This window comes from Amphiura filiformis, chromosome 14 (genome assembly GCF_039555335.1).
Source record: "Amphiura filiformis chromosome 14, Afil_fr2py, whole genome shotgun sequence".
NCBI classification, from domain to species: Eukaryota; Metazoa; Echinodermata; class Ophiuroidea; order Amphilepidida; family Amphiuridae; genus Amphiura; species Amphiura filiformis.
Genome location: NC_092641.1, coordinates 28,214,334 through 28,237,830, shown reverse-complemented (window position 1 = coordinate 28,237,830; position 23,497 = coordinate 28,214,334). Strand labels below are relative to the sequence as shown.

The 23,497-nt window shown below is 38.2% G+C and overlaps 1 protein-coding gene across 2 annotated transcripts in view; it reads right to left on the bottom strand.

The window, feature by feature from the left end:
* The window catches only part of LOC140169896 (glucose-6-phosphate exchanger SLC37A2-like), a 31,579-nt gene extending 15,074 nt beyond the window's left edge, over nucleotides 1–16,505 (bottom strand). Inside the window, exons 1-5 of one of the 2 annotated variants that reach the window (XM_072193217.1) lie at nucleotides 16,355–16,505; nucleotides 5,945–6,026; nucleotides 4,953–5,061; nucleotides 4,061–4,142; nucleotides 1,638–1,773 (exon numbers count right to left, since the gene is read on the bottom strand). In XM_072193217.1, the coding sequence (XP_072049318.1) occupies nucleotides 1,638–1,773; nucleotides 4,061–4,142; nucleotides 4,953–5,061; nucleotides 5,945–6,026; nucleotides 16,355–16,434 (489 nt within the window). In that variant the 5' untranslated portion in view covers nucleotides 16,435–16,505. Of the gene's footprint in view, nucleotides 1–1,637; nucleotides 1,774–4,060; nucleotides 4,143–4,952; nucleotides 5,062–5,944; nucleotides 6,027–8,479; nucleotides 8,634–16,354 lie in introns of those variants that run through there. The other variant, XM_072193216.1, reaches the window with a different exon arrangement.
* Between the last annotated feature and the right edge of the window lie 6,992 nt (nucleotides 16,506–23,497).

Sequence of the window (23,497 nt, the reverse complement as noted above, 5' to 3'; positions counted from 1 at the left end):
ATAATGGCTACTGTATACCTGTTATTTTCACGAGAGTTTTATTTTTGCGAATTTCGCGAAAGGATGTGCCGGCGTGAAAATAACAACACACGAAAATATAGTTTTTTATTAAAGTTAATTTACACTTTATACATAAATTCTGTGCAATAAACCCGGGCAATAAACAAATCGCACTATTTCTAAAATACCAAAATCGTAAAAATTACGTACACAAAAATATGGGTGTTTACAGTAGTCCAGTCTACCTTGGATCAGAGCAAGGTTGTTTTCATGTGACTATAGATACCAGTAGAGTGAATTCATCAATTTCCTTTTTACACAGCTTTCGGTTGAACTACTAGCAGGCTATAAGCATATCCATGACAAAGGTACCAAATCTGAATTTTGATCATTTTTACGATCGCCTGGATGAGCAAATCACTGAATGGGCCTTTAAAGGGGCATTTCGTGATCCACAGCCTCATCCCCCACTTTTCTCAAAAAAAGTTGAGATTTTTATATCACTGGAAACCTCTGGCTACATAATGTTTATGTACAAAATATTTCTTGCAGATTAATTCATTTTGCAAAGATATCGTGAAATTTGAATTTCGTTCTGGTGCACCAGAACGAAATTACAACGCATTGTCTATGGAGCAGTGTAATACACATAATCATGCATAACTCGCAAACGCAAAAATCGGAATCAACTGAAATGTTGGGAATAGGCTTTTTTCGTGGATATGTACTGAAAAATGTCATAAAAAGAGGATGCTCGGATCACAAAACACTCCTTTAATGGAATTTACCGGAACGAAGGGTGGCGAGTTGTAAAAGTTATAGGTTTTAAGTCAATGAGTATGTGCATATTTTTTCCCAAAAAGAAAATATGATTGGTATTGATGGTTGGATGAAATATCAAATTTACATAGGAAATAGTTGGGTACTTAATCAAAAATATGTGGATTTTTAAAAACAAAATTAAGAAATAAATTTAATGCATTATTATGTTTTGATGGATCCAAGTGTGTGAAAATATTGGATCTATAACATAATAATGATAAAATTGAAGCTTTTATACTAATATTTATTGAATCTCGCTATGAGTTTTAAAATATTGGACTTGACTACATTTCGTCAATATTTTAAAACTCATAGCTCGACCAATAAATATGGGCTCAATCGATCAATTTTATATCAAACTTGGATTTGTTTACTTGCTACTATTTACAGGGTCATCTTCTACCATTCTAGGCCAGTTCTTTCATTCAAAGCACCAAGTATTTACCCGTATTTGTGTTGAAATGTGACAAATTTTCTTTGTTCACTGTGTTGTCTTTTTTAAAGACATTAATGGTTGACTTTGTGGTCAAAATGCGACACCCTCAAATAATGGGCTGTTCCATTTAAAATCAACACTCCCCTGTGGAACATTTTGGAAATATCTTCCAGAGAAGGGAGAATGAATTTTAAATGGGGAAGTAGCACATTAGCCAACTCATATTTGAAATACACTCTCCCTCTGTGGAAGATTCAGATTGAACCTTTCTCAGAGTTTGTATGGAATTCAAATGGGAGTTGCCTACTGTGTTCATTCCATTTGAAAGTCATGCTCCCACTGTGAAAGATATTTTCAAAATCAAAAAATTTTTACAAACCTGAATAATAAGAAAATAAGCAAAACTATGAATTTCCCAGAAATATGCAAATCCGACAGCCGCTGTGAAGAGACCACTTAATAACATTCCCCCGGTGAGAAAGTACCTCAGGTCCATCCTCTCAGCTATGTGACCACTGGAAAATATTAAAAACAACATTAAAATTACTCAATCATCAAAGAAATAACTTTTTGTTAAAAATACTTGTGAAACAGATTCCAAATTACATTGAGGATTGGGAAACTGTTATTAACAGTTAAAGATCATTGCAACTTAACCATTCCAGAAATATGGAACACACATGATGTGTAGTAATAATACTAACAGCAATAGTGCATGGTGTCAATTAGCCTCTCAAATGGGCTAATATTCCCTGTTGACGATTTTGGAAATATCTGCCACAGAGGGAGTATGAATTTTAGATGGCATGAGCATATTAGGCAGCTTCATTTGAATTTCATACACCCACTGAGGAAGATTCAAGTAAGATTCAACCTGAATCTTCCCCCTGGGGGGAGTCTGTTTCAAATGGCACTGTTAACCCTAACACTGACCCATGCTTTTTGGTATCGGAAGTCAGAGAAGATCCGAATTTTTCAAGAAGAAGAAGAATTTTGACTTGGCACCCCCGGATTCGAACCTTTGACCCCTCGCATGCGAAGGGAACGATCGCGGACCGGTAGCTGCTCGGGTTATTGCTGCCCGGCCAGCAATTCCGTGAGCATATGACACTGCGGGTGATTGCGTCATCGCAGACCCTGGGATGCATGCATGTTATGAATTTTTCATCGTGGTATTTTGTGGTTTTTACTGGTGTTAGGGGTAATGGACACTCTAATCTGGAAAAATACATCTTTTTTAACCCTAACACTGACCCATGCTTTTTGGTATCGGAAGTCAGAGAAGATCCGAATTTTCAAGAAGAAGAAGAATTTTTGACTTGGCACCCCCGGGATTCAAACCTTTGACCCCTCGCATGCCAAGCGAACGATCGCGGACCGGTAGCTGCTCGGGTTATTGCTGCCCGCCAGCAATTCCGTGAGCATATCACACTTCGGTGATTGCGTCATCATGAGACCCTGGGATGCATGCATGTTATGAATTTTTCATCGTGGTATTTTGTGGTTTTTACTGGTGTTAGGGTTAATGTATTAATTCCATTTGAAATTCATAGATATTTCCAAAATCTTCCAGAGGTAGTGAGGATTTTAAATAGAATAGCCCAGTGTCATTCCAGGTTATCCTAAATGAATGTGAAACAAATAATAATAAGGCAATGACACAAAAGCGGACAGACTCGCTAAGTAAGTAGGGTCGGTGGGTCGGGTCAGGATTTTTTTATTATTTATTTATTTATTTATTTATCCTGGAAGATGCTAAATGACACTAAAAAATCACAGAGAGTTTGAAAATCTGATAAAAATATTTGGCCAAAGAATTATTTTTTCTTTCTATCCCATGGAAACTTCAAGGTCAGCTTTGGAGCGAAGCTACTCTTTTCCTTGAATTACTGAAACTACATGACACTATAAAATCACAGAAAGTTTGAAAATCTGATAAAAATTTTAAAAGCCAAAAAAAATTTTTTCTTACTATCGGATATAAACTTAAGGTCAGCTTTGCATGGAGCCGAAGCTACCCTTTTCCTTGAATTGAATTATTGAAACTTCTGGTGTGAAAAGCTCAAGGTTTTATTTCATTTACTGATGTCAAAATTGAATTCATTTTGCAAGCTAAACTACTGTATGGGGAAACCAAAAGAAATATCTGTAGTTCTGATATGAACTTTTCAAAATCCATATTCTAACATGCACTGATGCATCTAACATCATTAAACATTTCATATAAGCAATCAAGTACATGATAATCATAATTGTGGCCATAATTTGCAAAATAGCTTAAAATTCATATCTGGGTGTTGCCATAATTGCAAAAAAAGCTTAATTCATAGCAGGTGGTACTAATAGTGCCACGTCTACATCTACCACTTCAAAATTTGTTCACTTTTTATCTCATTTTATATTAACCCCCTGGACACTACTGGTCATCTAACAGCATTTCTGATTGGTTGATAACTTGAAATGCTCATTTCAATTGCCAATTATGACAAGGCTCTTAAACTATTTATGGTCAAACTTGCATTTGCAGATGATCTTATTAATACCAGGGGTGTGAGAGACCACAGAACAAAAAAAGAGGAAAATTACTTAAGTATGTTGATAAACAGTGTAAAATCAGGGTAAAAATGCCAAATAAGGGCTGAAAATAAAAGAAAACATGTAAATTTTGACAACAAAAAAGAGGAAATCAGCTGAAAAGAGGAACTCTCACACCCTGTAATAACCTCCATGATTGGTTCAAAATTGGACACAATATTCATTTTGGCCAATCAGCAGGTAGTTCTCATGGGGTTAAAAACTCACCTGACAAACATGCCAAACGCATATGCAAATAAGTATGCATAATCCAGACTCCCCAATAAAGCCTCTGCATCTTTGTCATTATCTGAAAGAAAACATTCATAAGAATCAATATCTGTTATCTAGCAGGGTTGGCAATTTTTTGAAAATTTAAATGAAAATTTAAAGTGTACATGTAGTATGGTGCTGTGGTGATAATATTCTTTGGGCTGCATTTAAAGGTGGGTGACTCGGTTGAATGCCTCCCCCTCCACCCCCCCATTTACTTCATCAAAATGCAGGTTTTGGTATGTGAAAGCTCATATTTTCCTCATAAACATACTGAAATTAGGCATTCCAACCAAATTGGTATATTTCTGAAGAACTCATCAAAAAACTGTCCACCACGTTCGTTGGAAACACACCGATTTGAAACTCCTAATTTCAATGTTTTAAAATGAGAAAACTAATATCTTTCATTTGATATCAATTTATTACATGATAAATCATTTAAAATAAACTACTGTATACTACCAGTATAATGGTTTATAGTCACATTTACATTACAAGGAACATTTTCGTGTTCTTTTTGCATGAATGCTTGAAAGGGACAACATTTTATGTTAGCTAGGGTCTGTACGTAAGTTTGAAAGAATTACATTTTCCAAATATATCAGGTCACAGGGACTGCCTTTTGAGGAGATGAAAGCAATCCACCGCTCTCTACTGCTCTCCTTAAATCTGATAGTAATGTAGGAGAGTGATTTTTAGCTCTCCTTAGTTGACCATTCTCTTCTTACATTCATAATAAATGCTCTAAACAGCTCCCCTTGAAGGCTCCAGAAGAGCTATTTAATGCTCTCCTGCAAATTCCAAAAGACAGTCCCTGAGGTCACCTTCATTTAATTACTCTTACCAAATGGACTCCAGCAACACCAGCAGGTACCATTAATAGCATCAGATGCATTCACAACAGGAAATGGGTTGTTATTGATTGGTACTGAACAATTTCTGTATAAGACTCCCTGTACAAAAAAAAGATGAACAATACACGCATGAATCACAAAACAAAGGACTTCCCCCATTTAGGAAGACCACATCATCTCATAGACTATTATTATATTATCAGGAATGATGAGGAAGAAAGCTTTTCTTATATTGTAAATGGGTGCACAATCAGCTCACCACGTCGAAATGAGGGGTTTTTTCAGGGCATTTTTTTGTTACTTTTTTAATAAATTTTTTGTAGGACAAGCTTTTTGACAATAGATCACCTTTTCATCTCTCAAGGAGGTTTCACTGTGGTCAAGATGAAGAATTTTATTGAGATTTACGATTTAGGCTATTTTGACGTCTGATGATGTCAGACATGAGATTTTTTGTGTGGTGAATTTGAAAAAAAATTAAAACAGTGGAAAAAAACTAAAATTTACTCAATCCAGCGGGTATAACGTGCAAAAAGCGGGCAATTTTACTAATGCGCGGGGTCTTTGAGACAAACTATTTAAAAATTAAGATGGCATTAGCAAGATTCTACTCTTAATTAATACAGTTGCAACTCCAGGACCATATTTTGAAGGGGGAGTAAATCCGAAAAAAATGCCTAACATGTGAATATTTTGACTGATTTCTTGTTCTTACGGGGGGAGTCAGAGGTGGGAAGGGAGGAGCCCAATGGCAAGCCACTGGTCTCATCCCATTTTCTGTCACTAGGATCATCAACATGCTCATCTATCAGGGCACAGTTCTTGAACCCCAATATATTTAGTATATTCATTGCATGACCTTTAAAACAAAAACTCATACTCTGGAACATGAGGTCAAATTTTGCACTATGATTGTTTAATTGTGGTTATTGAACTATGCCATTGGGATGAGGCCACTGTGGTCCATAGTGTATTGACTTACCTTGACAACTCCGATAGGTTTTCTTGATAAATGATATGATGTGTAGGCAAAGAATGTCAAAATCAGAATGAATGTCTTGTGTCTGAAAAGAACAAAATAATGGCACACTTTTAAATTTAAATTATCTTATTATCTTGTAAGTCCAAAACATGAAGCAAATCTAATACAGGTAGGTACACCCAAGTTTTTGTGTGCTGCCAGTTTCTATCGCAGCATTGCTTGATGACGAAATTGAAATGTAATACACCCGGGGGGGGGGGGTACTCAAGTTTGGTTTTGGTAGGGACGTGCCGCTGAGATTTTGGAAGTGGACCCATAAATTTTTCAAGAAATTTGGACCCATTGATATACCAAAAGTCAAACTTTTCGGCCAAATTTGTCTTAGTTTTTACAAATTTTCCCAAAATTTTGGGAAAATTTTGAAAATTTTTGCTAGATTAAGGAAAAAATGGGCTGTTTTTCAAAAAAATTGAGAAAATTTTGAAAAAAGGACTTATTCATATACCAAATTAGGCTTTGAAAAAGGGGTCATTGATATGGTTACAGCCCGCTAGTCCGAAGGCCCGCCAGTCCGAAGGTTCGCTAGTCCGAAGGTTCGCTAGTCCGAAGGTTCGCTAGTCCGAAGGTTCGCTAGTCCGAAGGTTCTCTATTCAATTCTAAATAAGGTCCGCTGTTCGAATTTTTAACAAGGTTCGCTAGTCCGAATTTTAAATAAGGCTCGCTAGTCCGAATTATAAATAAGGTTCGCTAGTCCGAATTAAAAATCATGGCCGCTAATTCGAATTTGATTTAGGGTTCGCTAGTCCGAATTATAAATAAGGTTCGCTAGTCCGAATTTTAAATAAGGTCCGCTAGTCCGAATTTAAAAAAGAAAGAAAGAAAGAAAGACAAAAATAAAGAAAGAAAGAAAGAAAGAAAGAAAGAAAAAATTAAAGGAAGAAGGATATAAAAAGAAAGAAAATAATAGAAAAGTTTGTATTTTAGACATTTATAATAGGCCTAGCTCTCGTTGTTGTTTTGAATTATTTCCATTACCATTGAGGCGATGGTGTATATTTGATTGCAATTTCATTCATTCTGCAAAACCTACATCAGTAATTTTTAAAAGGAATAAATATTAAAATACTTTAGAAAAACAGCATCTATACCATGTATACTTTTTGTGTCTTTAGAACATTAATATACAGTTTTCATCGATTTGGAAACTTATTGGGTTACTTGCATTGTTTCCTTTCTGAAAATGTATACTTTTATGTACTTGCCATCATTACTTTTAAAGAAACAATGCAAAACATGAACAATGTTGTGAACCTGTGTGCACCTACTCAGGTAACACGCTAAATTTGATCAAACACCTCCAATACATTTTGAGACCGGTGTATGGTGGCGCTGATCAGGTTCTTTAAAGAAAATTCGGACTAGCGGACCTTATTTAGAATTCGGACTAGCGGGCCTTATTTATCATTCGGACTAGCGAACCTTATATAAAATTCGGACTAGCGGACCTTATTTAAAATTCGGACTAGAGCACTTTTTTTTATTCGGATTAGCGAACCTGATTAACAATTCGGACTAGCGAACCTTTTAATAAATTCGGACTAGCGAACCTTCGGACTAGCTTGAACCTTCGGACTAGCGAACCTTCGGACTAGCGAACCTTTTTTCGGACTAGCGAACCTTTTTGCAAATTCGGACTAGCGACCGTCACGTCCTCCATTGAAATACGTGTTCGGACTAGCGAACCTTCGGACTAGCAAACCTTCGGACTAGCGGTCCTTCGGACTAGCGGGTACTCGCCATTGATATACCAGAAGGCCGAAAATGCTACCCATGTTTGCGGCACGTCCCCGTATGGTCATTTGTACCGAGTACCCCCCCCGGGTAATACACCATGCGATATATCGCTATCTCACTGAAGGTGTTGTAGACATTTCTTTCACCATATTTCACTAGGGTTGCCTGCTCAGTGCTCAATGTAAGCAGGACCCTTGATATATAAAAATATCAACATTCATCATATGTGACGTGTCATGTCAAAACCAGACACTTTTGGGCAGGTTATCAATTTTGAGGTTTTTACATAAATATAGAGATAATTTGCTCCACAACGCTGTTTTCCCCAATGAAATCTGACATTTCTAAGCGAAGATATTGAGTTCGTAAGTTATGGTATTATAAAATTGGAAATTGAGATATCGGCCTTTGAAATTAGTATTGACAATGTTGGGAATAGGAATTACCTTTAAAAATGTCTCAAAAAATACAAGATGCCAGTTATATTCCGGTCTGAAACTATCAGACAATATTTTAAACATTAATAACATCATAAATTTGCAACAAACCCAAATTGTGAAAAAAATCAACCCCAGGCAGATTTTTGGCTATTTCTCCATTTACGACCCTGCCCAAAAGTGTCTGCTTTTGACATGACACGTCACATATGTGTAAATGTTCATCAACAAAAATAACATCAATAATATTAATAATATTGCTGACATAAAAGCATTAATTCTGTAACCCCATCTGGTACCCTACCTGCTGCATGATTCCGTCTTACATGGCCTTGTTTTCTTTCCAAACCAAGAAAGATCCTTCTCATGATAATAATTCCTACCATAGTATGCAGAGGAGACCACTGCCTCCAAATAGTGCTTACTGCTTCCATACATGGTGAACACTGAACTGAGATGGGGAGTGGAGCCTAACTCTTTCTTCCAAGAATTGGAGGGAAGTCCCGGATCAATAAATACAATTTGCAATTTCCTCTTCACATGGTCTACATGTGACCACCACTCAGTCAAGTGTATACAACATTCAATGAGCATTGATCCAATTTGATCAATCTAGATCAAATTAAATCTCATAAAGAGTTCAAGAGCACTAATCCTATTCAAACATGGAAGTGCTACAGGAAGTAGGTCATGTTCACACAGGGCAAAGTCTTAAGAGTTTGTTACTTCCAAGTTTCAGCACCTTCCAAGATGGACTGAAATGTTGGTATCAAAAGTTCAAAGTCATTATTATTGTCATACCATTATTATGTTTTGATGAATCCAAGTGTGTGAAAATATTGAATCCAACACATAATGATAAAATTGGATGCATTATGCCCAATATTTATTGGTCGAGCTATGAGCTTAAAAATATTGGATGAGAATATAGTCGAGTCCAATATTTTAAAACTCATTCTTCGGCCAATTTTAATGCAAAAACAGTTTGATAAAAATGTTGTGAAATTGTAGTGCTTCATTTTTGTGAGCAAATTCATTTTCAGTGCAGTATTAAATATTTAACCTGAATGAAAAATGTGTAATTCAAAGATATTTTCAAACATTCCTCATGTTGTTTACTTTGTTTAGAAGCAGAAACAGGTTGAAATCAGTGAACACTTTTATACTGAAACTAGAGATATTTCTGGTACTGATGTGTACATCGTCTATATTCTAGGCCAGGACTGGTGCATTATCTTCTAAGCATCTCAAAGTTTTGTAAGTCTCAAGATTGTCAACAAAGTCATCAATTCTTCTGCCAGAGACTTCAAACTAGTATCATGGTATTTTATTGGTACTTCAATTGATTTATCAATTATTCATGAGGAGGCCAAGGTCTAAACCTGAAAGTGACAGCTGGCTGGATTGATGTAAACAAACCTGACTCGCATGGTATTGAATAGGCTGTCACATGCATGGAGTGGTGTTCAAATTTCAACCAGATAAAGCATTGAGGGGGGATTTAGAAGGAAAATAATTAGTCACTTTATAGTTACTAGAGGTATACCCGTATGGCCGTATGCATAACAGCACACATATAATTATAGAGTATTATAACTTTGTTGGAAAAATAGTTTTGTAACATTCTGAAGATGTTTTGTATTTGCTTGTTGGGTAAGTCATTAAAAGGGCATTTCGTGATCCACAGCCTCATCCCCCCACTTTTCTCAAAAAAGTTGAGATTTTTATATCACTGGAAACCAGCAAGTGCAATTGTTTATACCATGGTCACTGACTTTTGAAAATTCACATTTTCGCGGATTTTGAGCCCAATCCTTTACCGATCGCAACCAAATGTGATCCCCGCATTCGACCGAAAGTAGCTTAGGACACTCCCCATATTTTCCTTGATCTCTCGTATAAATAACAGCCCAATCGGACCAAGTTTAAAAATTGACCTTTGATCTTCGACCTCCGATTTCGACCGAAGGTAGTGTAGGACACTCCCCATATTTTCCTTGATCTCCCATATGAATTACAGCCCAATCGGACCAAGTTTACAATTTGACCTTTGACCTTCGACCTCCGATTTCGACAGAAGGTAGGGTAGGACACTCCCCATATTTTCCTTGATCTCCCGTATGAATTACAGCCCAATCGGATCAAGTTTAAAATTTGACCTTTGACCTTCGACCTCCGATTTCGACCGAAGGTAGCTTAGGTCACTCCCGTATTTTCCTTGATCTCCGTATGAATTACAGCCCAATCGGACCAAGTGTAAAATTTGACCTTTGACCTTCGACCTCCGATTTCGACCGAAGGTAGCTTAGGACACTCCCCGTACTTTCCTTGATCTCCTGTATGAATTACAGCCCAATCGGACCAAGTTTAAAATGTGACCTTTGACCTTCGACCTCCGATTTCGACCGAAGGTAGCTTACGACATTCCCCGTATTTTTCTGCATCCCCCGTGCGAATTTGGCGAGGCTCGGATCAAAACTGACGGAGCCTTTAACACACATACATACATACACGCATACACGCATACAACATAAGGCAAATTATAGTAAGACTAGAGGTATACCCGTATGGCCGTATGCTACGGAGCCTTTTACCCTTCAAAACCCACAGTGGAAGACATTGGCTTAATATAGATTTTACCAAGTTCAAGTACATGAATCAGAATGCATCAGAGCTATTTATAGAACACAGGCAGCAAGTGCAATTGTTTATACCATGGTCACTGACTTGTGAAAATGCACATTTTCGCGGATTTTGAGCCCAATCCTTTACCGATCGCAACCAAATGTGATCCCTGCATTCGACCGAAAGTAGCTTAGGACACTCCGCATATTTTCCTTGATCTCTCGTATAAATTACAGCCCAATCGGACCAAGTTTAAAAATTGACCTTTGACCTTCGACCTCCGATTTCGACCGAAGGTAGTGTAGGACACTCCCCATATTTTCCTTGATCTCCCATATGAATTACAGCCCAATCGGACCAAGTTTAAAATTTGACCTTTGACCTTCGACCTCCGATTTCGACCGAAGGTAGGGTAGGACACTCCCCATATTTTCCTTGATCTCCCGTATGAATTACAGCCCAATCGGACCAAGTTTAAAATTTGACCTTTGACCTTCGACCTCGATTTTGACCGAAGGTAGCTTACTACACTCCTCATATTTTTCTGCACCCCCTGTGCGAATTACAGCCCAATCGGACCAAGTTTAAAATTTGACCTTTGACCTTCGACCTCCGATTGCGACCGAAGGTAGCTTACGACACTCCCGTATTTTTCTGCATCCCCGTGCGAATTTGGCGAGGCTGGGATGAAAACTGACGGAGCCTTTTACACACATACATACATACATACAACATTAGGCAAATTATAGTAAGATACCAGTACTTATGATCCCCCCTCTGAAGAAAATAATGCCCTAGTTAAATTGCTAAGGGATGTGTGCAATTATTAAACACCCCGGTATGGGCAAATTTCATAATGGCCTGCCAAAATTGCTATAAATATTGTGTCTTTTCATGAAATTGAAAAGAAAATTGGTTTATAAAATAGCCATTTCTAAGTCTCTAGCTAATCTTAGGCAAATAAACCCCTATACTGATTTGATGGTAAAAATAGATCCCCAATCCAACTTTTGATTGGCCACCATTGCACAAGAAGTCAGGTGGAAAATAAATAAAATAATCAAATATCCAAAGCTAACGCTATAAGCTATATATGGTACCTCCACCTACTGGATCTAAGGCCCGGTCCACAGTCCACACTAGTGTGTTTTTTCCCATCGATTACGATCGTGTCATAATTGTATTATAATATTAGTACCGTGTGTCTGCTCAATGTCGTTGGCATACTACAATCGTGTCATCATTCGCGAATGATGAAAATTTCCATCATTGGGCCGGTTTCTAGCATGATCGTGTCGTAATTAATGATGAAAATTACCTGTGTGTACGCATTTTGTCGTTGTATTTATGTATACTCAATGGGCTTCGTAATCACCATAGCGTGAAATTATCACAACACGATGACGAGGTGCTGACTGTGTGGTAGACCCTCCCTCGGGTCCATGGAGAACGACTGGTAATGTAGATTACATAGCATTAAAAATCAACCCAATACATGGACCCTCCCAGTCTGTAAGCAATTTGACTTCCAGTTCCCACAAAATGCTGGAAGTTCACTTTTACGGATTTGGAGTCACGCAATCTTTCTATATACCACGTCCATGTTTTCACTACATTAACGTTTGTGTAAGCGACTAAAACAACGATATTGTATCCGACCAATCAACGCAGCTTGGCAGCGCGGGAATATTTGAAAAGGCTTCCTAGCTAAATAATGTGCAAACATTTGCAAACCGCACGCGATAATATATGCAATATGGACAATAGGCCCAAGTCCGAGTCGAGTGGTTGCCTTTTATTATTGCGCGTACCATGGGTCTATCAGACGCGTGCCACTTGAGCTCAATACCTCTCAGTTGTTGACACGTGTCCCATCCGATCTTGCGGCACATCCCGCGGCATAGCTTTGTGCTACCATATTTGAATTGAAACTGGGGCGGGGCTTTCGTAATTGACATCAGAATCACCGGGCTTCGTTGAACGAATATTTGGAAGTGAAATCTCTAACACTTCCGAACAGTCTCGGCGTGGGGAGCGGTCACTGAATTTTAGCGTTCAATATAGGAGGTGTGATCAGTGTAGTGGCATCAATTTGAGCTAATTTGTGTAGAGAGAGGAATTGGTTTTGGGCTGTGTATTTAGAATCGGGGGTGCAGGACTAGGGCATATTTTGGTAGGCTATTATGTAATTATACATGTATCGTTCCATTATCCAGGCTGGACCGAACCGAGACTGTGGGACAGTCTAACTGTGTGGACGCTCTTATCTTTTATACTATCATAATCGTGTCATAATCGGGTAATTACGACACGATGAAGAAAATATACTAGTGTGGACTGGGTCTAAAACTTGGGTTTGGTTTTTTTTCTAATGACTGCATGTTGGTATAACAAAAGTGAATTTTTGAGAGGGTAACTAGTACAGGGAACTTCTAAAATATCTGTTGAAATAATTGACATCAGTCATACACGTACATATGTACAATATGTACCTAAGATAATTGAGAAACTAGAAACGTCATGGTTTTCGACGCAAGGCGTCAACTGGGATGCCTACACCATTGGGCGATTTAAATTTATTATTTAGTTATTAAAGGGGGGTAACCCTATCAGTTTAGGATATGAATTCTCTTCAAACTTACATACAATTTCAAATATTGTCCCCTTTATGCATCTATGTGAGAAAACGAGAACATTTTCAGCGTAAAAGTGAATAATTAGCCCATATGATAGTTTGTACCAATTTGACCTCAGATGACCCCTGGATGACCTCCGAAATGACCTTTCCAAAATTTGGCTGAATGTTGACTGTACCCACCAAGTTCCATGCCCATACGGCAGTTTTTACTAATTTGACCTCAGATGACCCCTGGGTGACCCCAGATGACCCCAAAATGACCAAAAATTTAACTCTAAATGTTGACTGTACCCACCAAGTTTCATGCCCATAGGATTTGAACTGTTCATATGAGACCAAATTTACAAGTTGACCTCAAATGACCTTTGACCTCAGTATATGACCTTCAAACCCACCCAAAAAAAAGTATCCAGGGTTTCTGACCATGACCCACCTATCCTGAAAATCTGAAGTCAATCCGCCGATCCATGCCCGAGATACAGCATCCGGACGGAAGTACAGAAGCACGGACGGAAGCACGGACATTGCAAAAACAGTATGCCTCGCGGTGGAGGCATAAAAATATAACGGAATGACTTGTTGTCTGTCAATCCTTAATTTAAAAGGGCATTTCGTGATCCACAGCATCATCCCCCCACTTTTCTCAAAAAAAGTTGAGATTTTTATGTCACTGGAAACCTCAGGCTATATGTACAAAATATTTCTTGCAGATTAATTTGTTTAGCAAAGATATCGTGAAATATGAATTCGTTCTGCAATTATTTTAGGCATTGCTTGAAGGCGGGTCCCGGTTCCAGCACTCCGTGTATACTGCGGGTCACTCATGCTCGTCGGCGAACTTTGAAAACACCCCCTTTAGAATCTCATTTCGCGAATTTTTTGCCCTTCTACAATGCCACTAAAAGAAGAATGGCCTTAAATATCCTTCTTTTTTTTTTTGCTCAGATTCACTTTTTCAAACCACCGTAAAAAAAATTGGGTCAACCTTTTCGGGCTGTTGAATTGAATTTTCTTCAGCCCCCCGGGGTAGGAGCGGCCACGGTACGCCACTGGTGTACTTTACTGTGTATGGGGGAAAATTCAACATTCATTTTAATCCTTTATGAATCCCATGTTGTAAAATCTCTGTATCAGGGGTGTATTCACAGATGCCTAAATAACCACACACAAGCAACTGGACCCGGGAACTGGACATCATGAAAGCAAAGCGCATTTTAGCTAAAATGGTTTAAAATTTAGCACAGCTTTCAATGGGAAAATGTCAAATCATGCTATATGGCAAGCCATGATTAGGAGGTGAACAAACTTTTTGTGACCCAAAAATTTGCAATTGCCAATGCAAATTTTGGCAATAAAAAGGCGACATACTTTTGGTCATAATATAAACTTTGTAATTATTTAACCTGCAGACATGGTTGAACCATCATTTTTTAAAGAAAATTGCCATCTTTCATTTAATTGCATTTTGAAGGAGATATTCTGAAGTTCAAAATTTTATGATTCTACCTAACTTAGCTGGAAGCTTATTTCAATAATGGCTGTTTCAATTCAAGTGGTCATGATGGATTTTACTGCGGAGGATCCAGTTTTTCAACGGAGACGGACAATATGCACGAGGTGTTTTTTACCAAATTTTACAAAAATTTCACCGATCCTACGCACACGATTCGTCAGTTCTGTGCACATGATGTCATGCAGTGGGCGCGTGGGGCAGTGCTAGGAAATTTGCATAATTTTAACTTGGCTTGGTTAGTAAGAAGTTTGATTGTGGGGTTGTGTCGATGTCGGGCTGACGTCACAAAGGGGAAATAGCCTTGTAAAACCAGTGTGCGCATGTGCAGTTCCCCTTTCTCGAGCTGGTTGCTATGCGCGCGCTTGTGCAAAGGGGACGAAGGGGACAATGTTCCCAGATGTCCGACCGAGCCGAGTGAATAGTGCCGTGGTGAACTAATGAGAGCTGAGACGAGAAGAGTTACCATGAAAGCAAAGCTTTCAAACATGCAAAGAGTGAAAGACCGCTTTCCCTTTTGCAATGATATTTCATCAAATTTACCCCCATTTATTAGGTATGAGAGGGAAACGTCAGTTAACACATTTGCTAGTCAGCCAAAATGGCCTAAACCGGCAATACAAATTTACATTGACCGGCAATACAAATTTACATTGAAATTTAAAAGAACCGCTTGCTCAAAGAAACCTACATAAATATGTTGTCTATACTTCACTTGACCCAAATATATGATTTTTTTTGGTGATGAGAGACTCGCACATGGAATTTCAGAGGGATTTTGATAGCAGTTCCAAAAGCTGCTATCGTCATGAGACTAAGATCTAGAAACACCCCCGAAATGCTTTTTGGGGGAATTTTGCTAGCTGAATCTTTTTGATGAAAGTCAATTGACTAGAATAATGTAATGCTGGTTTCATACTACCCTGCCGCTTGCAGCTGAGCGTGCGTAACACACGCATTGCAGACAAACGGACACAATAAAGGCTTGTCATTGGTTGAAACGCCCTGCAAGCGGCAGGAAAGTATGCTGGAGGCTTAACTTTGCTACGGAAAGTGCTAGTATTAACTATTATGAGTATGACAAAAATGTTTTCAGTGTTGGCTTTCTTTAATACTCAAGGGCTTTAATTTGATAAAATGATGCACCTGGCATACCTACATTTATGTACATGTATTGTGTAGCCTGTCAAGCCTGACAATAACAAGCAGCACTTGGTTGCAACCAGCAGCCAATATTGAATAGCATTTTTGCCATGTTTGCATTGTTGACGTGACGTGGTGACACTGACATGACTGACAAGTCATGCAAATTGGCAAGTCAAGTAAGCTTAATATGACATTCGATAAAATTAATTTATTTTGAAGAAAGCATGCAAGACAAAATTACAAACAAGACATTCACTTACGAAAAAGTTCGGTTTAATTGGCCGAATATTGATGAAAACAACCGATCTAGCAGCCTACCTCCAAACGGTACCACCGCCATCGCGTATCATATGGATGTTTTCAATTCAGTACACATCAATTAATTAGTGCATGTACAATGTATAATCGTATGGACCTTGTCCATTGAAAACGGCATTGCCCAATTTCTGTCACATGATGAAACTGTGCCTGTACATTATTCAGGGCTCAGTGCATTGTGATGGCGCGCTTTTTGGCACCGTGTAGGCCTACAGCAGGCCTGGTGTACAGATTTTTGCTTGTCAACGAAAATCACAATGTGACCCAACGCGAGTAAATGAGCCTCTTCTTCGAAATAAATGAGCAATTATTGATTCATTTCAAACATTTTTCTTTATGGATAAGGGTTGATTTTACTTTTGTGGATATCTGGTGTCGCATGTAGGCTTATGGGCAATTCCATGGGCATGGTAACTCGTGCTACACTCTTTTGGGCATCGTTGACAAACTTTAGGCTAAGGCCGTATAAAATTAATGTTTTGGTTCTCGTCCAGAGGATTTTCATGAATTGATGAGGGAGGAGGTGTTTTTTTTTTGTGTGTTTTTTTCAATGTAAAATTAGCATTGTCAGTAGTTTTTGGTCTTCTCCAACAGTGCTCGAGGAAACGATGAGGCCCTTTTTTTTTCTTCAAATGTGAGATTCTGAGGCGGATAAACCCCCTAGAGTAGCCTACCACAAAAAGACTTGGAAGTGATGCTTGTTCTCTAATAAACTTATTTATATGTATGAAGATTTCATAAATCATTCCAAAGTCTAAAAAATTGAAAAATCTAAAAATCAAAAAAAATCTGACAAATCCCAGATATTGAGGAGGGAGGGGACGAAAACCAAAATATTAATTTTATACGGCCTAATGAAAGTCAATGTTATGTTTAGCGTAACATTTTTTTCAAACCACAATGAGGCAACTTTTTCATTATTCATTATTCATTATTTTGCAACGTTTCATTAATTACAAAATAGCAGCCACTTCATCAACACTTGTCGCACTATATATACCCTCCAATATTCTATTAAAACAACTCTAATCAACAGTAGGCCTTTTTTGAAGGCATATGAACCAACACATTTGTATTAAAAATATTTTTCACCATCCAGGTATTTATACCAGCTTTCTTACCAGTTAAAAGGCCATAAATTGTTAAATGACTGTCCACATTATTGGTCCCAAACCAGCCCTCCTTGGGGTAATGGCCAATTATAGTTCAATTTGATAACAGAATCTTGTTTTTAGTTCTTTTTTTATGTTGGAATAGGTTGATTTATCATTGGCATTTGTGCTTGTGTCCCCACTGGAAACTAATTGTGTACAAAATACAAAATAATGAACTGTTTTGGGATTTTGGCATCACAAACGCGGCCAGAAAATCCAAACGCGGGCGGGTGACGCTAAACATAACATTGACTTTCATTAGCCTAAATTGCTCCAGCTTTTAAACTCATTGAGTGGAATCTTTATTAATTTTTTGTGTGTGTTTTTGACTGTATGTAACTGGAAAAAAGGTTAAAATGACCAAATACCGGGTGCCCCCCCCCCCCCAAAAAAACCCAAACCAGAACCCTCATTTCACCCTCTTTTTCTCCTATTTCTGAAAAGTTACCGTAAAATGGGGTAACTTCGGTCAGCGGGGTAACTTTGGTCGGTCAAATATATTTTTTTAAATGGTCATAATGTCGTACAGCAATATTGTTTTTTAGTCATATTTGGTGTCAATTTGTTAAGAAATATATGTGACGTGTCATGTCAAAAGGAGACACTTTTGGGCAGGTTATCAATTTTGAGGTTTTTACATATCTTAAATATAGAGATATTTCGCTCCACAATGCTGTTTTCCCCAATGAAATCGGACTTTCCTAAGCGAAGATATTGAGTTTGTAAGTTATGGTATCACAAAATTGGAAATTGAGATATCGGCCTTTAAAAATATTATTGACAATGTTGACAGTAGGAATTACCTAGAAAAATGTCTCAAAAATACAAGATGCCAGTTATATTCCGGTCTGAAACTATCAGACAATATTTCAAACATTAATAACATCACAAATTCGCAACAAACCCAAATTGTGAAAAAATCTCCCCGGGCAGATTTTTGGCTATTTCTCCATTTACGATCCTGCCCAAAAGTGTCTCCTTTTGACACGACACGTCACATATGTTTGAAAGAAATAATAATCGCTCATGTCCAATTTCTTCGAAATTTCCGAAAAATCAGGATTTTTGACCAAAAATTAACATTTGTTTACATTTTTTTCAGAAAAAATAAAAATCGATATTTGTGAGCAAGGATGTGTGCTTGATTAATTTTGTAAGGGGTCAAATGTCACAAAAAACAACAATTTGTCCATATACTAGTACAGCGAAGATCAATTTTTTTGATTTTTTTTTCTTCATGGAATGTAATACTATGATCAAAGTTGCCCCAAATGCGGGGTAACTTTGCCCAGGCTATTTTTTAACCCCTAGGGCACCCGTACAAAATTATTAAAAAATCTTTTTCAACTTCAAGGTGTAGAAGGGAACCCTAATGTCATAAAAAAGAATCGGTTTTGTTTGGAAGCAGTGGTTTAAAAACTCTGAAAAGTGCCCAAAATTACCCCATTTTACGGTAATCAACTATATTTTGGAAACCTTTATTCGTTAGCTAAACCGAAAGAAATATTTCAATCGGTTCACAACTTTTGAAGATAATTATGCTCTTTTAGCTTCTTTTAAAGAAATGTACCCGTTTTTCACCTCCGAGGAGGCCTGGAGGTTTGGCTACTTCAAAGATTGAAAAGGAGTACACGTACAAATGCATGAATATCAAGCATTCCTCAATGATAACTTTATAAAAATAACGAACTTTATCATGAAGAGGATGGGCTTTACCGGTGTGCCTATATGGGTTATGGATTGTGTAAAAGTGTCATGAACTTGTCGGCAAAGTGGGACAATATACTGTCTTTCAATTAAACTTACTTTTATATGCCTTTGTTTTATTATGTTTCTTACTGGTACTTGGTACTAATTGGTAGTGCTTTCTCCTAAATACTCCAAAAAGAGTTTTAACTGGAGGTCGGAGAGAGTGGTCTAATTGATGTGAATTGCAGGGTCGGATTTGAGAGCTGTTTTGAAGGTCTGGTGTGGTATGAAGGAGTTTGTTCCATTCGGTTCGGTTGAAAAATGAGTTTGCATTAGCCTCTGTCGGGGCCTCTGTGTTTGTGTGTTGCTGCTGGAATTGCTGTGAGTGTCCTCTTCTGGGTCTGGTATATAGTTTTAGGCTTGATGTGATCGGAGTGCCTAATCTCCAGGTGGTCATACAGGATCTTAATAATAACTTAAAGCAGGTAAGCCAATGGCACTTCCTTCTTTAGCTTTCTTTCCTGAAGCGAGGACCAATTCAGTTCTTTCAGGGTGAGTGATGCTGGTATCTTGCCCATAGAGCTCCATAGGTGTTGGACACGAACCTGGCAGCCCTCTTCTGGACTCTTTCAATGGTGTCAATGTTCTTCTTGGTATAGGGATCCCAAGAGCTGTGGCATAGTGTAAGTGGGGTCAAATAGCGTCAAGTACAATTTTTCCATGACAGATGGAGCACAGTGATAAAAATTTCTTCTGATGAAGTTAAGCACCCTGGTTGCTTTTAAGGTAGCATACTCTGTCTGTTTGTTCCAGTGAAGATCGCGTTGAAAGTGGACGCCTAAATACTGGGTATTATTCGTCTCCTCCAGGTCGACACCCATCATGGAGTAGGCCTATAGTTGCACCATTACTTATGTACTATAAAATCAAACATATTTGTAAAATAATTAAATGCATGTTCCTTGTCAAACGGGTTGATGTGAGTTGCGACCACTTGTTTTAAAATAAAGAAAATAATAGATAATTAATAATAAAAAAGTCACCTCATCCCTTGTTTTCAACCATGAAACAGGAAACTAAGAATCAATTGTGAAGGGCAAACACTTGTTAGGGGGGTGCCTGATGCAAAAAAATTTCATCGCGAAATTTTTTTGCCCCCCCCCCCTTTACAGACCTCAAAAATTTCAGGCCCCCCTTTTTAACATGAAAATTATCTGGTCATTTTTTTATGGCCCCCCTTAGGAGGGTCAAAAATTTTCAGGGCCCCTTTTTTGCATCAGCCCCCCCCTAACAAGTGTTTGTGAACGGTCCTTTATAGGCCTATAGTGCAGTAGTGCCCCAAATATCAGCCCTACATGGCCGAAAATATTTCATTCGATATTCTCCAAGATATGTTATCGCCATTTTATAAGCACTTCTTGTTGAAACTATGCCAAGCTTGGTGCATTGAGCCTCGACTCTCATCAATCAGCGTTTTGTCTGATTCAACAATGTGCATGTATTTTTGAGGAAAGTAATTTTCACGTTTGGAATTTGATTAAAATGTAACAGGAAATTGAATATTAACATGTGTAGTAGGTAAAACAAATTGAGTTCAACCAGTTTAATTGGAAAATGGTACATTTGTGCATCATCCCTTTATTTTTGTCGATTTTGGTAATGATCAAAATTAGTCAAGGAACTAAAATAAACATAGGCCTAAGCTCCCTAGCTGATGCAGGGCCGTAGCCAGCTTTTTTGGTCGGGGGGGGGGGGGCAAAATAAAATTTCAGGGGGCACAGACGAAAAAAATTACAGTTGCATCATACAATACATAGGCCCCTAAAGACAAAAGGTTTTATTGGGATGATGTGCGCGAGTAGCGCGCAAAAATTTGGTATTTTACACTATTTTTGCCCATTAGGCCTATCCCAGCAAACATTAGGCAAAATAAAAAAATAAACATGTTTCACGTCCCCTCCCGCTTCCTTTTTTGAGGTTTCCTCAAATATATTTTTATTTTTTGAAATTCAGTTATAACTTTTCAAAAATTATGTCTAGGAAGTTGGAATGCTTTCTATAGCCTTGTTAAGATACAAGAAACATTTTAGGAAGGTTTTGTGATCATTGGAGGGGGTGTAACTCTCAGAACAAGAAATAAAAAAGGGCCTCCTTCTTTTTCCAGGCATTATTGTATACGCTAAAACAGCTCTAAGTATGGGTATTTATACACCAATTTTGCGATAAAAAATAGAAAATAAAAAGCCCCCTCCTTCTCCTTTTTTTCGAAAACCCGGACGTGAAACATGTTTTATTTTTTACTTGGCCTTATACAATCGGCCCGATACTGGCTCTATAAAAGCTGCTATAAAGGACCAAGAATGGCAGCCTGTATTGGTCCGACACGGTCGTGCACACGGGCATTCGACTGGCCCAATAGATATTGCCAGCACGGGGCCAAAATGGGTTGAAATTGGCCCAGTAGAGGTCCAATTTATTCAATACTGTACTGGGCCAATATAATATTGCCAATATATTCCCATTATGCAACCGTAAGCAAACGGTAATGGTCCAATTTTGGTACTTTTTATTTTATTTCATTTTGGTCCACGTCTAGCTGTGGAATATTCTTCTATTCATTCCTCGATTATCCGGTTGGTTCAGGCATTATTCGTCAGTTTCACCAGAGAAAATAAAGGTAGAGAAGCGACACTCCGTACAATTAACGTGCAGACGGCCTATACCGATGTGAGGACAGAAAATGTGACTCTCCTGCTAGTCTCGGGCGCGGGCCAGACTGTATGCGGTATGAACAAAAACATAATTAACTGGTTGTGTAGGAGACTAGCAGGAGAGTCACATTTTTCTGTCCTCTGCTGTCCTCCGGAGTGTCGCGGTCCTGGTTTCACCTGTTGAACCAGACCTCCTTCTTTATAAAGGAGACCTACAGGTTACTTGCACTCAGCACAATTGAATTTGTGTTAACTGATGTGCAAAGTATTAAAGGTCGATAACAAACCAAGCTCACAAAATTGAGCCATTGATAAATGAAATATATATTCTATGGTGTCATCAGATAAAAAATTATGCCTTGCTCACGTAGATTTTTTACAAGGCAGTAAATGAAATATTCGGAACAAGCGCAAACTCACTGCCTCTTCTTTATAATAATAATAACATGTGGCCCTTCAAAATAAAGATGATACTGATCAAATATTGTATTTTGATAGTAGAAAATGTCAGGGTTTCAAAACCACGCCCACATTAATGCAACATTGGGCCAATACAGGGCCGGCACTCGGGGCCTACAAGCCCGGCCTACAAGTGTCTGCCGCAACTGGACCAGTATGTATGTGCCGGCTCGATGCCATATTCGGGTAGTCTTCAATTGGCCCAATAATGGACCAAGTACGGCACAGCTTATCCTGGTAAGAAAACGGCGGCCAAACATTGACCAGTATCGGATTTGTACTGGCTTTATACCGTCAGCCGTGTCCGGTATTGCCAGAAGTAGACCGGTTTAAGCCATTACTGGGCCAATATTATAATGTTTGCTGGGTATCAGGATAGAACCCGGGGATATAGAACAGGCTTTATTTTTACAATGTGTGCGCGCGTAGCGCGCAAAAAATTGGTATTTTCGGGCTGAATTTAGGTAGAAAAGGGCTCCTTGCCCTTTTTCTTTTCCTTTGCCCTCCTGATTTTCTCTTTTATTTTTTGTCAGAGGGGCACTTTTTTCTTTCATTTTTTGACAGGGGGGCACTCTGCCCCCCCCCCCCATGCCCCTTCAAAAACAAACACATTAATAGGCCTATCATCAGAGATGATGATAACAAAGCAAACATTTTAAAGGCCTATTCATTGGTAGATGTATCATATTATAGAAGTCCCAAGTAGGGCTACCAATATAGGCCTACCATGTAGGCCTAGCGCCTAGCGCCTATACTGAATTAAAAAAAAAAAAAAAAGCCTCGCGTATTTTGTTTTCCGAGCAATAGGCCTAGGCCTAAATAAAAAAATAATAATAATAAAAAAAAACGTTTCACATTTGAGACCGGCCATCCTACGGGCAACAAACTTTAAAAAAGAAAGAAAAAAAACCACATAGGGCCTAAAGCATATTTATAGTCTATTTTACTATTATTATTAGCAAATTTGACTTTTAAAGAATGATATTTGAAATTTCCTTATTTACCACTCGCTTTTTGGAGAAACAACGTTTGGAGGACTGTCTAGCTCAAGCTCAAGAAAGTTTATTTTTAA